This window comes from Neoarius graeffei, chromosome 5 (genome assembly GCF_027579695.1).
Source record: "Neoarius graeffei isolate fNeoGra1 chromosome 5, fNeoGra1.pri, whole genome shotgun sequence".
NCBI classification, from domain to species: domain Eukaryota; kingdom Metazoa; phylum Chordata; class Actinopteri; order Siluriformes; family Ariidae; genus Neoarius; species Neoarius graeffei.
Genome location: NC_083573.1, coordinates 41,129,384 through 41,148,811, shown reverse-complemented (window position 1 = coordinate 41,148,811; position 19,428 = coordinate 41,129,384). Strand labels below are relative to the sequence as shown.

The 19,428-nt window shown below is 43.6% G+C and overlaps 1 protein-coding gene across 1 annotated transcript in view; it reads left to right on the top strand.

Annotated features, from left to right (window-relative positions):
* The first annotated feature begins 4,679 nt into the window (after positions 1–4,679).
* The window catches only part of itga10 (integrin, alpha 10), a 108,202-nt gene continuing 93,453 nt past the window's right edge, over positions 4,680–19,428 (top strand). The window contains exons 1-2 of the mRNA XM_060921725.1: positions 4,680–4,854; positions 6,167–6,378. Coding sequence (XP_060777708.1) covers positions 6,327–6,378 — 52 coding nt within the window. The 5' untranslated portion in view covers positions 4,680–4,854; positions 6,167–6,326. The remainder of the gene's footprint in view (positions 4,855–6,166; positions 6,379–19,428) is intronic.

Below are 19,428 nucleotides of genomic sequence, written 5' to 3'. Positions count from 1 at the left end.
TTAAAAAGACTTCAGTGTATATAAAAAAAAAATCACATGCCACACATACTAAATCCTCTGCAGGCATTATACATACACTTTAGAAGTTTCCCACAGTGCAGTTTGGCATTCCTCAGACAGGAACAATTCCAAAACAACAGTTCTGACTTGATTTACTTTTTACTTGTAACACACACACACACACACACACACACAACCGTGCGCACACACACCATCCACTTTATAAGGAACACCTGCACATTTATGCAGTTATCCAATCAGCCAATCACGTGGCTGCAGCAGAATGCATAAAATCATGCAGATACAGGTCAAGATCTTCGGTTCATTTTCACATCAAACATGAGAATGTGGGAAAATGTGATCTCAGTGACTTTAACTGTGGCATGGTTGTTGGTGCCAGATGGGTTGGGTTGGGTATTTCAGAAACTGCTTATCTGCTGGGATTTTCCATACACAACAGTCTCTAAGCTTATACAGAATGGTTAAAAAAAAAAAAAAAACACCCACCATGTGAGTGGAGGGTCTGCAGGCTGAAAAACCTTGTTGATGAGAGTGATCAGAGGAGAATGACTAGACTGCTTTCAGTTGACAGGAAGTCTATAGTAGTTCAAATAATCACTCTTTACAACCATGGTGAGCAGAAAAGCATCTCAGAATGCACAACACATCAAACCTTGAAGTAGATGAGCTACAACAGCAGAAGACCATCAGGTTCCACTCCTGTCAGTCAGTCTGGCCATTTTCCTCTGACCTCTCTTATCAACAAGGCATTTCCACACAGAGAACTGTCACTCACTCAATGGGTTTTTTTCTGTTCTGTGTAAACTCTAGAGACTGTTGTGTATGAAAATCCCAAGAAATCAGCAGTTTCTGAAATACTCAGATATTATATGTATATTATCAGAAACATTAGTTAATCTCATCTCATTATCTCTAGCTGCTTTATCCTGTTCTACAGGGTCGCAGGCAAGCTGGAGCCTATCCCAGCTGACTACGGGCGAAAGGCGGGGTACACCCTGGACAAGTCGCCAGGTCATCACAGGGCTGACACATAGACACAGACAACCATTCACACTCACATTCACACCTACGGTCAATTTAGAGTCGCCAGTTAACCTAACCTGCATGTCTTTGGACTGTGGGGGAAACCGGAGCACCCGGAGGAAACCCACACGGACACGGGGAGAACATGCAAACACCGCACAGAAAGGCCCTCGCTGGCCACTGGGCTCGAACCCGGACCTTCTTGCTGTGAGGCAACAACGCTAACCACTACACCACCGTGCCGCCCACATTAATTAATGGATTTATTAAATAAGAATTAGAATATTTCAGAAAGCAGCCATAGTATTTAATTCCAAAATTTGCATGTTTTATTTGTTGTTGATTGAGTTTCAGAGGAAGTATATCCCCTACCTACTAACCTCACCCCATCTATCGATTACTGTGGTGGCTGCCCCACTTTTGATGTTCACTGAATTTAAGTAAGCTGCATTGGGTATGGGTGAGATTTGTTTATTGTGGAAAACTCTTAATGCCACCTATTGTTAGCTATGACTGGGTATTTATTTCAGTTAGGATTAGCTTGATGATCCACCACCTCTCTCCACAGCCTCATATTACTTTTGTATCTCATGCAAAGATTCCCCACTCTGGTTCTGGAATACACCCTGTTCCTGCATATTTTAGTGTTTTTTTTTCCTGCTCTAACACAACTAATTTAACTAATCAGTTGGTTACCAGCCCTCCCTGAATTGAAATGGGTGTGCTATGCCTGGATCAGGTTACACAATATTTTTGTCTTTCACGATGGTCACTATATCAGTTTAGGCAATCACAGTGGCATAAATTATTGCTGTGTTTTGGTCAGGAGACAACACAACAAGATTGACCCCAACCAATCATCATTAACCAATCATCATGACTGCAGTTGTCATGAACAGTTTTGCACTTAAGTTTCCATCAATGAAGAGTTACAACATCAACAAAACACACTTCATATTAAAACTGTTAAAAATGTTATAATCACATTGTCTGTTATCACCCAAATGAGGATGGGTTCCCTTTTGAGTCTGGTTCCTCTCGAGGTTTCTTCCTCATGTTGTCTGAGGGAGTTTTTCCTTGCCACCGTCACCACAGGCTTGCTCAATGGGGTTAGATTAGCTAATGTTTGAAGTTATTAAAATTCTGTAAAGCTGCTTTGAGGGCGGCACGGTGGTGTAGTGGTTAGTGCTGTCGCCTCACAGCAAGAAGGTCCGGGTTCGAGCCCCGTGGCCGGTGAGGGCCTTTCTGTGTGGAGTTTGCATGTTCTCCCCGTGTCCGCGTGGGTTTCCTCCGGTTTCCCCCACAGTCCAAAGACATACAGGTTAGGTTAACTGGTGACTCTAAATTGACCGTAGGTGTGAGTGTGAATGGTTGTCTGTGTCTAGGTGTCAGCCCTGTGATGACCTGGTGACTTGTCCAGGGTGTACCCCGCCTTTCACCTGTAGTCAGCTGGGATAGGCTCCAGCTTGCCTGCGACCCTGTAAAACAGGATAAAGTGGCTAGAGATAATGAGATGAGATGCTTTGCGACAATGTCTGTTGTTAAAAGCACTATAAAAATAAACTTGACTTGGCATCATGGAGGCAAAGTTACTGATTTTTCAGGTCCGCTTTGGTTTGCTTGGACTACGTCTTTTTTTGTGTAGATCTTGTCACATGGGCGGCACGGTGGTGTAGTGGTTAGCGCTGTCGCCTCACAGCAAGAAGGTCTGGGTTCGAGCCCCGTGGCCGGCGAGGGCCTTTCTGTGCGGAGTTTGCATGTTCTCCCCGTGTCCGCGTGGGTTTCCTCCGGGTGCTCCAGTTTCCCCCACAGACCAAAGACATGCAGGTTAGGTTAACTGGTGACTCTAAATTGACTGTAAGTGTGAATGTGAATGGTTGTCTGTGTCTATGTGTCAGCCCTGTGATGACCTGGTGACTTGTCCAGGGTGTACCCCGCCTTTCGCCCGTAGTCAGCTGGGATAGGCTCCAGCTTGCCTGCGACCCTGTAGAACAGGATAAAGCGGCTAGAGATAATGAAATGAGATGAGATCTTGTCACATTCCAATATGGAGGAGGCCATAGCCTAATGGTTAGCGAAGCAGCTTTGGGACCATACGGTTGCTGGTTTGATTCCCTGGATGAGCATGAATGGCTGAAATGCCACTGAGCAAGGCACCTAACCTCCAACTGCTCCCCAGGCTGCTCTGGATAAGAGAGTCTGCTAAGTACCATTAATGTAATGTAATATGGTATCTGACTGGTGTTCATTTGTTTGAAGAGGTAAATTTGTTTGAAGAGGTAAAGGTTGGTTGGTCATTGTATCTTTCCTGGGTGGTCTTGTTTTGAAGTTGATCGCAAAGAGATCTGTTACAGGCATCACATTTGTGAAATATTCAGTTTGCTCAGTCCTATTGTAGACATCCATCCATTATCTGTAGCCGCTTTATCCTGTCCTACAGGGTCGCAGGCAAACTGGAGCCTATCCCAGCTGACTATGGGCGAGAGGCGGGGTACACCCTGGACAAGTCGCCAGGTCATCACAGGGCTGACACATAGACACAGACAACCATTCACACTCACATTCACACCTACGGTCAATTTAGAGTCACCAGTTAACCTAACCTGCATGTCTTTGGACTGTGGGGGAAACCGGAGCACCTGGAGGAAACCCACGCGGACACGGGGAGAACATGCAAACTCCACACAGAAAGGCCCTCGCCGGCCACTGGGCTCGAACCCAGGACCTTCTTGCTGTGAGGCGACAGCGCTAACCACTACACCACCGTGCCACCCCTTTTGTAGACATTCTAACTTAATCATCCATCATCTGTCGCCGCTTATCCTGTTCTACAGGGTCGCAGGCAAGCTGGAACCTATCCCAGGGCGGGGTACACCCTGGACAAGTTGCCAGGTCATCACAGGGCTGACACAGACAACCATTCACACCTACGGTCAATTTGGAGCCACCAATTAACCTAACCTGCATGCCTTTGGACTGTAGGGGAAACCGGAGCGCCTGGAGGAAACCCATGTACACACAGGGAAAACATGCAAACTCCACACAGAAAGGCCCTCGTTGGCCGCTGGGCTCGAACCCGGACCGTCTTGCTATGAGGCGTCAGCGTTAACCACTACACCACCGTGCCGCCCCTTTTGTAGACATTCTAACTTAATTAATCATCAGGTAGCCAAATACCTTTTACAATGCAAAGTTAAGATGTATGTTTTATTTTTAAAAATCCTAAAAAAGGTAGACCTTCTATAGCAAAACAAGGGGATACAGGACGTACAGAGAGAGAGAGAGAGAGAGAGAGAGAGAGAGAGAGATGACTGTGGTTGGTTGGTTTGGGGTTTGAAACGTGGAGCTCGCTTGTTGACTGAGGGAAGGTTTTGGAGTATAAAGCGCTCTTTCACTTGGCCCTTGTGCACTCTGGAGAGAAGCACACAGCTAGAGAGAGAACCAAAGTAACATCTGAAGAACCACAGGGCAAAACTAGCATCAGTAAGAGTAATAACTGAAATTCTTATTCTAAACTAATGCAGTAGCTCAGTAAGTGTAGGCTGCGGTGTTTACTGACAGCAACCACAGATTATGGACTTGGACTAAACACCAGTGGAAACAGTGTGTGTGTGTGAGAGAGAGAGAGAGAGAGAGAGAGAGAGAGGAAGGCACTGTCAGTGCTACCGTTTTATTCTCTTAACACTACATACTGTAAGAGGTACATTAGAGACCCACATAAGACTGTTCACAACAGGTGTTTGGAAATCTAGCTCTGATTAGATTGGTGGTGTTCTTCAGGCACTTTCAGCGTTGTGTGTCCCAGACAAGGTAAGAAACACGAGTTATACATTACTTTAGCTATAAAACAGATTTAGTTTGCTTGTTTAGGCTTTCAGTGAACATTTACACTAACGCTACAGTTACTACATGGGTTGTTTTACAATCAGGGTACAAAGTTTGTGTCACAGGGGTCCAAAATTCAAATTGATTCAAACTGGTTCTTGTACCAGTTTTTAAGTGAAGGACAAGTTAAAGAACAGATTTCAGGTAATTTTTTGACATGTGTGTATGGTAGTTTTGTGTAATCTGCTATAAGATAAAGAAAAGTAGCAAAAAATGTTATCAAAGACTCCTTGTCAAAAATTAAGTGATTCTTGGAGAGGAAAATTTTTTTTTTTGACAATTCAGAATCCGGGCGGCACGGTGGTGTAGTGGTTAGCGCTGTCGCCTCACAGCAAGAAGGTCTGGGTTCGAGCCCCGTGGCCGGCGAGGGCCTTTCTGTGTGGAGTTTGCATGTTCTCCCCGTGTCCGCGTGGGTTTCCTCCGGGTGCTCCGGTTTCCCCCACAGTCCAAAGACATGCAGGTTAGGTTAACTGGTGACTCTAAATTGACCGTAGGTGTGAATGTGAGTGTGAATGGTTGTCTGTGTCTATGTGTCAGCCCTGTGATGACCTGGCGACTTGTCCAGGGTGTACCCCGCCTTTCGCCCGTAGTCAGCTGGGATAGGATCCGACCCTGTAGAACAGGATAAAGCGGCTAGAGATAATGAGATGAGATGAGATGAGATGAGAATTCAGAATCCACTACTTCCACAGTGCTTTTAAATATAAGTCTGTAAGCTTTAGGTTATATTTATGTCCCAATATCTTGACCACATTTTAGGATGAAAATAATCATTTTAGATATGTTATTTTATATTGAAAAATCTCGGAGAGGACTTTTTTTTTTTTGACACAATTACATACTAATTTGATCAAAATAGTCTGAAAACTTACTGGCATTCAACATTAAAACTTAACCATGTTTCCAATGATATGGAACCAAATATGTGTTTTATGGTATAAAGAATGATGTAAGTGCATCCCTTTTGGAGCTACCTGTGGTCAAAAAAGCACTTTTTCTAAATGACACGAGTAATTTTGCTAAATATGACATATATTGCCATACATTCACCAAAAATAACGTTATCACCACATTTTTTTTTTTGCATGGTAAATAGAGCTATCACAGGGCTACAATAAACAACCAAGTTTATTTAGTCAAGCCTTTTGATATTGAAGATAATAAGTGTTGAATGTGATTTTTAGCTTGCGGACCCTGACTGTAAAACAACCCCTAACAGTGTGTTTTTGTTGCCCAGGTGATGTGAAAGGGTCGCGCGCGGAGCGGAACCGAGCTGCGTTTGAAGGCGCGCGCTGAACATGGCCACGCGCGACACATAGTGAGAGCTGCCGGTTTATCAAAACACGCGAAGAAGAGACAGAAACAAATTCAATAAAAGACTTAAACCTCACTTCAAAATGGAGATTCGAGAGTACCTGCTGTTACTAAACATCTCCGTTCTACTAAAAGGTGAGTTTCCTCCTGTGTGTTTAACCCTTGCCAAAACTCTCCCGGGGGAAGCGCGTGAGCGACCTTCTCAGCGGATCCCGATTAATTACAAACCATTTGAAATTTATACAATTAAAGAGTTTTTGAATTGTTGATATTGTTCTATCAGTTACTCTAGGTTATGGGATTCATGGATCAGGCATGAGAGAGCTCAGAGTGAAAAATCTGAAATAATACTCTAACTTTTTTCGCGATCCAAATCCTGCGCTCTGATTGGCTGGCGGGCGGGTCCGTATCCTAGGTTACGGACCCCTCGTTCACAACAACAACAAACATGGTAGCATTTTTTGTCAACATTTCTTTTTTTTAATAAGATTATCAAAAATCTTATAAATTTTTGCCAGCATTTCTCAGGAGAATAGCATTCATTTTACAGCATGGATAGCGATAACGACAGTGTTTACAGCGAAAGCGAGTTTTACTACCCTGAGGAAGAAGAAATAAAAGAAAACATTTCAGGAGAAAACTAAAACCTCTAACTTCCCAACGCCGAGCAAAAACATGGCTGAATCCTGAATGATTCCTATTTGTATAAATAGGGCACTATAGGTGGCAAAATGTAGTTTTTTTTCCAGCCATGGAAGTGCACTTGTATACCGAGGAGGAAGCAATTTGCATTACAGCCGTGAATGAGGATTCAAAATGGCGGCTCGGGTCGGTTTCCCCTTTCGGGCGCTCTCGTTTTCTGTTAGAATTTGGTAAAGAAAAAAATAAATATATTATTTACCAGCTTAAGGTCGGTCCGTATGGTGAAATACCGTGACCTCGGCCTTGAATACTGACCTCGGTCACGGTATTTCACGATATGGACCTCACTGCTGGTAAATAACATATATTTTTTTCGTGGTGCGGTTTCCATCAAATCCTGCGCTCTGATTGGCTGGCGAGCGGGTCCGTATGCTACGATACAGACCCCAGTTACAGACCTCTGGTGACTCGCTCGTTCACAACAACAAACATGGTAGCATTTTTTGTCAACATTTATCTTTTTTTATTAGATTATCAAAATTCTTATACATTTTTGCCAGCATTTCTCAGGAGAATAGCATTAAATTTGCAGCATGGATAGCGATAACGACAGTGTTCACAGCGAAAGCGAGTTTTACTACCCTGAGGAAGAAGAAATAAAAGAAAACATTTCAGGAGAAAGCTAAAAACCTGTAACTTCCTAACGCCGAGCAAAAACACGGCTGAATCCTGAATGACTCCTATTTGTATAAATAGGGCACTACATAGGCGGCAAAATGTAGTTTTTTTCCTGCCATGGAAGTGCACTTGCATACCGAGGAGGAAGCAATTTGCATTACAGCCGTGAATGAGGATTCAAAATGGCGGCTCGGCTCGGTTTTCCCTTTCAGGCACTCTCGTTTTCTGTTAAAATTTGGTAAAGAAAAAAATAAATATGTTATTTCTCAGGAGAATAGGATTAATTTTACAGCATGGATAACGACAGTGTTCACAGTGAAAGCAAGTTTTACTACCCTGAGGAAGAAGAAATAAAGCATTTCAGGAGAAAGCTAAAAACCTCTAACTTGCTAACGCCGAGCAAAAACATGGCTGAATCCTGAATGACTCCTATTTGTATAAATAGGGGACTACATAGGCGACAAAATGTAGTTTTTTTTTCCTGCCATGGAAGTGCACTTGTATACCGAGGAGGAATCCATTTGCATTACAGCCGTGAATGAGGATTCAAAATGTCGGCTCGGTTTTCCCTTTCAGGCGCTCTCGTTTTCTGTTAGAATTTGGTAAAGAAAAAAATAAATATATTATTTCTCAGGAGAATAGCATTAATTTTATAGCATGGATAGCGATAACGACAGTCTTCACAACGAAAGCGAGTTTTACTACCCTGAGGAAGAAGAAATAAAAGAAAACATTTCAGGAGAAAGCTAAAAACATGTAACTTGCTAACAGGTTGATCTCATTAGTTAATGAGGCCCATTTTGGACCATGTTATCCTAATACATAATATTACGTTCGGTAAAAACTTTAAACCAGTACAATCTCTTCTTCAAAGTTTCACCAAATGGCTTTATTTATGCAATATAAAGGTCATAATACTGTATAACTTTGGTCGAGCAAAAACATGGCTAAATCCTGAATGAGTACTATTTGTATAAATAGGGGACTACATAGGCGGCAAAATGTAGTTTTTTTCCTGCCATGGAAGTGCACTTGTATACCGAGGAGGAAGCCATTTGCATTACAGCCGTGAATGAGGATTCAAAATGGCGACTCGGCTCGGTTTTCCCTTTCGGGCGCTCTCGTTTTCTGTTAAAATTTGGTAAAGAAAAAAATAAATATATTATTTCTCAGGAGAATAGGATTAATTTTACAGCATGGATAACGACAGTGTTCACAGTGAAAGCAAGTTTTACTACCCTGAGGAAGAAGAAATAAAGCATTTCAGGAGAAAGCTAAAAACCTCTAACTTGCTAACGCCGAGCAAAAACATGGCTGAATCCTGAATGACTCCTATTTGTATAAATAGGGGATTGCATAGGCGACAAAATGTAGTTTTTTTTTCCTGCCATGGAAGTGCACTTGTATACCGAGGAGGAAGCAATTTGCATTACAGCCGTGAATGAGGATTCAAAATGGCGGCTCGGCTCGGTTTTCCCTTTCGGGCGCTCTCGTTTTCTGTTAGAATTTGGTAAAGAAAATAATAAATATATTATTTACCAGCTTAAGGTCGGTCCGTATGGTGAAATACCGTGATCTCGGCCTTGAATACTGACCTCGGCCAGAGGGCCTCGCTCAGTACTTTCAAGACCTCGGTCACAGTATTTCACGATACGGACCTCACAGCTGGTAAATAACACATATGTCTTGAGTTTTAATATAATAACAATGAAAGGGAAGTCTGCTTAAATCAGATTTTTAGCTGAAAAATCTCATGCCTGAATATTGTATACATACAGAGACCCACAGAAAATAACACAAGTGATGCTTTAGAAGAATGTTTATAATTTCTTAAAATAGTCACGGTGAATGAAAGTATTATTGGATTGCATCAAATGTGTATCAAATCTTCTGTAAACTCATGTAAAAATACAGAGAACTATATCATATATAAATTAAATAAAATTTTAATAAGATTTTGCCAAAATAATAACTCAATTAAATAAATACTACACTGTCTTAGTACTACTGAAATGCATCTCTCTCACTAAACACTTTCCAACAGAATGTTTAAAAAGCACTAGAAATCCTATCAGAATGCATCAAAGGAATTTGCTCATTTGCAAACTTTGACTGAAAGTTTTCAAACAAAATTTAAAAATGGCACTATAAATACTACCATACTACCAAAATATACTCCACAAAGAAATTCACTCGAATGCAAAATTTTAGTACGACCAAAATACACTCACTAGTAATCTTTCACTTAAAACCTCAAAACTAGATCAAAATCAATCACTTTCCAGATAATTCACTTGTAAACTTTCACTTAAAACATTCAAACATAAATTCAAAATAGCACTAAGACACTACCACACTATTCAAATACACTCACCAAACAAATTCTCTGTCATGCAAAATTTCACTAAACACTTTAGAAATTGTACAGTTTGTTCCTGAAATGGTGTGGAAGACTAGTTTAATTTCACACTCAAATGTCCATTATATTCTGTTTTAAGGTATCTTTACCTTAAGGCCCAGTCACACAGCCGATCACGCATAAATCACGTATAAATCACGTATAAAGTTGGCTTGTGCGTGATTGTCAGTGGAGAAATTGACCATTTTTTGGGGGTGTGCGTGGTCGAAAATCACCGATTAATTGCGCATGAACTACGTACAAATCACTTACAATCACTTACAAATCACGCACATCAGCGCATAGGGTCAAAAGAGGGACAATTTCTGTTTTTTTATTGACGAACACTCCACGCATAAACTGCGTATGAACCACGTATAAGCACGCATGAACCGCACACTAGCACTGATGAACGACGCATAGAGCGCGCATGTCAGTGGATATCAGTGAAATGTACGTGTTACTACAGCGAGACATGCGTGATATGTGCGTTATTCGTCAGTGAAAAGTTATCGACGTGCGCGGTAGCGGTAAATTTCTTGCGATCAACCACTAACGGTCCATGCATATGTCGCGCATTGTCCGCGTCAGAACTACGGCAAAGGACGCACGAATTACGTTAAACGGCGCACAATCGCGCATACTTGTGTGTGATCAATATTTTTGAGCAGCTCAAAACCTGGAATCGCGCACAAACCCGATTCGTCGAACATCCACTGACAACTACTGATGCTCCACGTCAAAAAAACTTATGAATTACGCACAGCACTGATGAATCGCGCACGACTCGAAATTTATTCATGCGTAAATCGTAAGTTTTGGCTGTGTGACTGGGCCTTTAAAATGTGTAACTGGCTGGTCGAACATTTGCTTGTCCATGGAAATTCATTCTCCCATGCAACCTGGTATTTGCATTCATATTTTTGCCGTTTGGTATTGGGTTTAGTGGCCATGATGAATGACTGCTTGTAAAAAATGTCGGACAGCCTGGGTGAATCCTACATTACGGAAGTGACTGTTGTTCTGTTCGTTGATTGGTTAAAAATCAGTTGATGTCAGCAGTGTTTCTCATACGATTCTGATCGGACATAATCGGGAGTATGTTTAACTTGGCAGTAGGGATTTCCCCAAACCAGGAGATTATCCAGTTTTTAACAAATATGATCGGGAGGTGGGAGGCGGAGGCTAAAATCGGGAGCCTCCCGCCGAAATCAGGAAGGTTGGCAAGTACGCCCTTGTGTGGTGTTCGTATTTTTGTTCCTCAGCCAGCGTTTGTGGGTCTGGTGGACCTGCTGCATTTTGGTGCTTTAAATTCAACACAATCAAACAATTTCACATTAAATACTTAACAGATGTTTACTTCACCCCAATTACAAGCAACATAAACAGTATACAGTGCTCAGCGTAAATGAGTCCACCCCCTTTGAAAAGTAACATTTTAAACAATATCTCAATGAACACAAACAATTTCCAAAATGTCGACAAGACAAAGTTTAATATAACATCTGTTTAACTTATAACGGGAAAGTAAGGTTAATAATATAACTTAGATTACACATTTTTCAGTTTTACTCAAATTAGGGTGGTGCAAAAATGAGTATACCCCACAACAAAAACTACTACATCTAGTACTTTGTATGGCCTCCATGATTTTTAATGACAGCACCAAGTCTTCTAGGCATGGAATGAACAAGTTGGTGACATTTTGCAACATCAATCTTTTTCCATTCTTCAACAATGACCTCTTTTAGTGACTGGATGTCGTGGCTCAGGTGGATAAGGTGCCATACCATAAATCCGGGGACCTGGGTTCGGTTCTGACCTGAGGTCATTTCCTGATCCCTCCCTGTCTCTCTCTCTCCCGCTCATTTCCTGTCTCTATGCTGTCCTATCCAAATAGAGGTGAAAAAAGCCCCAAAAAAATCTAAAAAAAAAAATTGTGATAACCTCAATTGCCTTTTTGCACTACTGTGAATGCCACTGTTCAGCAAAAAGAGAAATCTATGTTGGCAGAATGAGGAATTGAAAATTGACTTAATTAAGAATTCTTAATAAAGATAACAGTTTTATCATAGTTTGGATTATCATGGGCACATCGTTGGCAAAACATAAAATTCTTAATGCAGACGGTTGTCTTGAAATTTCAAGTATTCTCAACTATTTTTTTTTACAGTGCATGGTAGCAAACTCTTTTCAAACTCGAAATCATATTGGGTAGCTCATGTTACTCGAAAAGAAATATGTCTACATTCTATTTTCTTTGGCAAAATTATGCTAAAACATATTTCTGAAAGGACTTCAGAAAAGTTAACGTTATTCATGTTAGTGTGTAAAAATGGAGTTACGCTAACAGTGTCCAAGTTAACTAGCTATGTGTTAATGTTAGCCATGGACAAGGCGATGGCAACTTGGCGGGCAAATCCATAGAAAGTCATTTGACTAACCAGACTGCATAGCTATTGCAACGTTATCGCTAGCTCTAAAAGCACAGACAAATTCATTGCAAGCTTTCTCTTGGAATAAAACATTTACATACCTCAATATGCTTCTGCAGGTTGGACGGCGAGTTTTTGTAGGCTGTGATGTGGTTCGTTTTAGGCAAACAAAGCAGACATTTAAAATGAAATGAATCTTTAATCCTTTCAGAAAACTGAAACATGGGTTCATGGGCCATGGGTGCGTGCGCTCCCCAGAAGAACCGCCTCCTTCCATTCTGCCATCAACTGATCGTGTTAAATAATGCTGCTGAGAAATCACTGAACTTGATTTTATGCAGTCTATGGACGTGACGTGACCCTAGTGATTACTGATCGGCTGTCTCAGTGTCACCTGCGAAAAAACATCACGTTTTAGAAAAGGAAAGAAAAAACATCCACTTTCAAAGCTGCTTCATAGTAACGAGTAACGAGGACCTTGATGGAAATGTAGTGGAGTGAAAAGTACGATATTTGCCTTTCAAATGTAGTGAAGTTAAAGTCATAAGTTTTCAACAAAAATAATACTCAAGTAAAGTACAGATACTCAGAAAGCATAGTTAAGTACAGTACTCAAGTAAATGTACTTTGTTACTGTCCACCTCTGGAAAAAAACAGTGCTAGTAGTATCTTGAATTTAATTGGTATACAAAAATATCTGTTCATCATGCTAAAAGAGTTAAAAATAAAAGTTTTGAGTGAGAAAAAGTAGGGTTCAATTCTGGCTTTACTGGCAGAGGGATACAGTGAGTGTCAGGTTGCTTCCATCCTCAAAATTTCAAAGGTGGCAGTTCATAAGAACAAGCTCAAGCAGCAAACATCGAGGACAATAAAGTTACAGACTGGCAGAGGGTGAAAATGACTCTCCACTGCCTGGGATGATCGTCAACTCCTTCGAATGTCACTCAACAACTGTAGAACGACATCAAGTGACCTACAAAAAGAATGGCAAACAGCAGCTGGGGTTAAGTGCACGGCAAGGACGGTTCGAAACAGGCTCCTCTGGGTGGGGTTGAGGTAATGCAAAGCTAGAAAAAAGCCCTTCATCAATGAGAAGCAAAGAAGAGTCAGGCTGAGCCTTGCTAAAGACCATAAGGATTGGACCATAGAGGTCTGGAGTAAGGTCATCTTCTCTGATGAGTCCAATTTTCAGCTTTTCCCCATCACCTGATTGTCTGATGGTTAGATGGAAACCTGGAGAGGCCTACCAGCCACAATGTCTCGCACCCATTGTGAAATTTGGTGGAGGATTTGTTATTATCTGGGGATGCTTCAGCAAGGCTGGAATGGGGCAGATTTTTCTTTGTGAAGGACACATGAATCAAGCCATGTACAAGGTTATCCTAGAAGAAAACACTTCCTTCTGCTCTGACAATGTTCCTTAACTCAGGATTGGGTTTTCCAGCAGGACAATGCTCCATGCCACACAGCCAGGTCAATCAAGGTGTGGGGTGGAGGACCACAAGATCAAGACCCTGTCATGGCCAGCCCAATCTCCAGACCTGAACCCCATTGAAAACCTCCGGAATGTGATCAAGAGGAAGATGGATGGTCACAAGCCATCAAAGCAAGCTGATATCTGATTGAATTTTTGTGCCAGGAGTGGAATAAAGTCACTCAAGAGCAATGTGAAAGACTGGTGGAGAGCACTGCAAGACACATGAAAGCTAAGATTAGATGTCAGGGTTTTTCCACCAAATATTGATTTCTGAACTCATCCCAAGTTCAAACAGTTTAAAATTGAATATGATCTTGATTTCTATGCATTATTCAAGATCTGAAAGCACTTCATCTTTTTAGTTATTTTGACCATTTGTCATTTTGTGCAATTAAATGCTCCAAATGATAATATTTTTATGTGGAATTTGGGGGAAATGTTGTCAGTAGTTTATGGAATAAAACAAAAATGTTCATGTTCCTCCAACGCATACCTATAAATAGTAAAACCAGAGAAACTGATAATTTTGCAGTGGTCTCTTAATTTTTTCCAGAACTGTACGTTTGCTGATTCAAGAACAGTTCTTTTCGAATGACTCTTTGTGTGAATTGTATGAATCAGTAATTCACAAACATGAATACTTCCTTATTTCGACCTACTGACTGTTCAGCAATAACAATCGGAGCTGAACTACAAAGGCGGTAATATTACTAGCAAATGAACCCAAATGTGAATTTTAAGTGTGTGAAATGGTCGTCTACACTATTTCTGGGTGCTGCTCTGACTGGTGATTCAGGTGGATCAAAACTCTCAAAGGTCTGTGTAAGACTTTGAGCGGGTGGGTGGAGTACAGAAGTACGGCAGACCAGAACTGAGTTTTCAAAACTCTTTATTTTCAGCTTTTCAGCTGTTACAATCCCCCAGTACCACAGACACGCACACACACATCAGTTGTCTGGTTCAGGAGAGAGCTCCCTTCCTCTGCTCTCTCTCTCTCCTTATATAGGGCGCGGTCACTGGGGAAGACACACAACCACAGGTTAACAGACATCAGGTGCAGTGATTCTGCCACTTACCTTCCTTGACTCCACCCTCCGGTTACAGACCGACGCTTGACCACGCCCCCGCTGCCACATACCCCCACCGCCCGATTCAGGCCGGGCAGCTGTCCGGCCTACAGCCATCCCCCCCCCCCCCCCCCTTGACTGGAGAGGAAGTCCGCCACGACCATCTGCACCGCCGGCCTGTGGATCACCTTAAAGTTAAAGGGCTGGAGTGCCAGATACCAACGGGTGATCTGCGCGTTGGCATCCTTCATGCAGTGGAGCCACTGGAGGGGCGCGTGGTCCGAACAGAGGGTGAAAGGGCGTCCCAGCAGGTAGTAGCGGAGGGCGAGGACTGCCCACTTGATGGCTAGGCACTCTTTCTCTATCGTGCTGTAGCGCCCCTCATGCACCGACAGCTTCCTGCTGATGTACAGCATGGGGCGATCCTCCACCTCCTGGGACAGAACAGCCCCCAGCCCTCTGTCCGACGCATCCGTCTGCAACATAAAGGGGAGAGAAAAGTCAGGGGAGTGTAACAGTGGCCCCCCCACACAGTGCAGCCTTCACCTCCAAGAAAGCCCGCTGGCATTGCTCCGTCCACTAGACCGGATCTGGTGCCCCCTTTTTAGTGAGATTAGTCAGCAGGCTGGTGATGTCCGAATAATTAGGTATAAACCTACGATAGTAGCCAGCCAGCCCCAGGAACTGTCTCACCCCCTTTTTGGTCTTGGGCCTCGGGCAGGCCGCAATCGCTGCTGTCTTAATTTGGGGACGCACCTGCCCCTTGCCCAAGTGGAAGCCCAGATACCGTACTTCCACCCGCCTAATTGCACACTTCTTCGGGTTGGCTGTGAGACCCGCTCGCCTCAGCAACCCAAGGACGGCCCTCAGGTGTTGCAGAAGCCGCGGCCAGTCATTACTATAGATTATGATGTTGTCTAAGTATGCGGCCGCGTAGGCGTTGTGGGGGTGGAGGACCCTGTCTATAAGCCGCTGGAACGTAGCGGGCACCCCAAACAGCCCAAAAGGAAGTGTGACAAATTGGTGTAAGCCAAACGGTGTGGAAAAGGCCGTTTTTTCTCGGGATAGTGGAGTCAAGGGGATCTGCCAATAACCCTTTGTCAAATCCAGTGTCGAATAAAAGGGAGCCGTGCCTAGTCGATCCAGCAACTCGTCAATACGAGGCATTGGGTACACATCGAATTTAGACACCGCATTGACTTTTCTGTAGTCCACACAGAACCGGACTGACCCGTCAGCCTTGGGAACCAAGACCACCTGACTGCTCCAGTCACTGTGGGACTCCTCGACGATGCCCATTTCGAGCATGGCCTCGAGTTCTTCCCAAACCACCTTTTTCTTGTGTTCGGGTAGCCTGTAAGGGCGGCTGCACACTACCACCCCCGGGGGCGTCTCAATGTGGTGTTCTATGAGGTGGGTGTGGCCGGGCAGGGGCGAGAACACATCCGAAAATTCGGTCTGCAACTGGGCAACCCCCATGAGTTGGGTTGGGGAGAGGTGGTCTCCACAGGGGACTGGAGAGGTCAGCGATGTCAATGTTCCCTTTTGAACCTCCGGCCCCAGCTCCGCCATCTCCAGAACCACCGACACCAACGCCACAGGGACCTCCTCATTCCAGAGTTTGAGCAGATTGAGGTGGTAAATCTGTAGCGCCCCGCCCCTGTCCGTTCGCCTCACCTCATAGTCAACGTCCCTGACTCGCCGTGTGACCTCAAAGGGTCCTTGCCACTTGGCGATCAATTTGGAGCTCGACGTGGGCAACAGTACGAGTACTTTATCTCCCGGTGTGAACTCCCTAAGGCATGTACCCCTGTCGTACAGGCGGATTTGCCGTTCTTGGGCCTGCCGCAAATTCTCCTGGGTAAGGTGTGTGAGTGTGTGGAGTTTTGCGCGCAGGTCAATAACGTATTGAATTTCATTTTTGCTTGGTGAAGGTCCCTCCTCCCAGTTTTCCGGCAGTACATCTAGGATGCCGCGCGGCTTACGCCCATATAATAATTCGAACGGGGAGAACCCCGTGGAGGCTTGTGGGACCTCTCGCACTGCGAATAACAGGGGTTCGAGCCATTTATCCCAATTGCGTGCATCCTCGCGTACAAACTTTTTAATTATGTTCTTGAGGGTGCGATTGAACCCTTCGACTAAACCGTCTGTTTGTGGGTGATAAACGCTGGTGCGGATCAGCTTAATTCCCAGTAACCCATACAGTTCGCACAGTGTGCGTGACATAAACGAAGTGCCTTGACAGGGTTAGATCTTAACACTAGCCCGCTAGCCCGTGGCTAGTGCAGATAGCCACGGGCTAGTGCAAAATCTCTGCTACTAGCCCGTGTTGGCTAGTGCAATAACTTGACATGGGTGTGGCCATCTTGAATCACGCAAAATCTGATACAAAATCTTTTAGCTCATTCTATTTATTGTACATGGTGTAATGCATTGTTGCTGAACATTACTGTCACAGTTCATTGACACAGGTTGTAACTGTGTACCATGATGAGTGCCTTACGAGGACAGTGAGTCCGACTCCAGCCAGTCTGAGGATGAGCCATCAAGTGTTCTGCAGCTTGATTATGAGTCTGCAGATACCATTGTTCACATAGACTCTGTTAGTGTGACTGAAACAACCAGGGAATGAACTGGTGACTTACTTTCACTTAGTGAATAATCCCACCCTTAAAGGGAAAATAATTGTGATATTTCTTCAAGTGTTGTGGTTTGTACTTAACAAACAGAAATTAATTTTACTTGTAACTCTCAGTTGACTGCCATCATGTACTTGTATCTTCCTATGTTGCCATTAGATCTCATTTATGCTTGTTACCCTGACAGTATTGCTACATGTATGTGCACAATTAATGAATATTTTTTGTATGGAATGTTTACTTGTACAAGAATTAGTCATGTTCTTTTCTAGTCCAAGATAAGTTTATGATTTCAGTTCTAGTCCATTTCTATAAGAATTTGCTATGTTTTTTTCCAGTCTAAGGCAACTGAATGATTTCAGTTCTAGTCCATTTTGCGAGATTACTACATGTACTAGTCTACTTAATTGTAAGCAATGACTACCTCTTTTATACTTCAAAGTGACAATTATGGTTTGAAACACAAAGTCACATATGAGAACCATAATGGATTGAATAAAGTACTGGTTTTGTTACACTGAATTAGGAGCTTCTGTTGTTTCAACTTGTTCATTGTTTAGTATTTAAAATTCTTTCAATTGTCACAGGAATTGGGCTTAAAATAGCGGGCTAGTGCAACACTCTGCGGGCTAGTGCAATTTGCAAGCCACTAGCCCGGCTGGCTAGTGCAGAAAAACCTTAAGATCTAACCTTGCTTGATCAGTCAGAATCTCTTTAGGGATTCCGACTCAGGAGATGATGTGGAAGAGTGCTTCCGCAATACTACGTGCTGAGATATTGTGAAGAGGCACTGCTTCCAGGTATCACGTTGCATAGTCCACCAGAACTAAAATAAAGCTATACCCTCATGTTGACCGATCTAATGGCCCGACGAGATCCATCCCAATTCTTTCGAACAGGGTCTCGATTAATGGTAGAGGGCACAAAGGCGCTTTTGGAACGGCCGCTAGATTTTCTAACTGGCATTCGTGGCATGCCGTACACCACCTATGGACATCGCCATGAATCCCTGGCCAATAGAACCGGGCCATTATTCGGGCTAGTGTCTTATCCTGCCCCAAGTGGCCAGCCATGGGATTAAAGTGAGCCGCCTGGAATACCAATTCCCGGCAGCTCTTTGGGATCAAAAGTTGTGAGATCGTCTCCTTAGTCTGAGTGTCCTGTGTCACTCGGTATAATCTATCCCTCATAATGGAGAAATAGGGGAAGGATGGGGTGGTGTTTGGCTGGAGCATTTGACCATCGATTACTCTCACTTGGTCAAACGCATGCCGCAGAGTCTCGTCACGCGATTGCTCTAACTGGAAATTCGCAAGGAATTACCCGAGAGAGGGAGGAGGAGCCTGCTGCTCCTCACTCTGATGCGGTGATGACGTAGACGGCTCTGTGACAGCTGCTCCTGCCAGTGCCACACCAGGACCTCCCCCTGCTGAACTATGACAGGACCCACTCTTCACTAAATGAGTCATTAACTCGCGAAATCCCGGCCAATCAGTCCCCAAAATTATCGAGTGGGTAAGGTGAGGATTAACCGCTGCCTTTACACTAAATTTTTCCCCTTGATATAGAATGTGGACTGAAACTAAAGGGTAGTTGTGAACATCCCCGTGCACACACAACACCTTCACCAATTGTGCTCCCCCCAATGCCTCGTCTTGCACCAGGCTTTGGTGGATTGAGGTCTGATTACAGCCAGAGTCCACCAAAGCCTGATACGTATCCCCTTGGACACTCACCGGTATGCGATACGCTCCGGCCCGATCGAGGGCGGTTCCTGGCATGTCGGGGATCCAGACCACCGCGCCCACCTCCATTGCCGAGCACTGATGCTGGAGGTGCCCCAGCT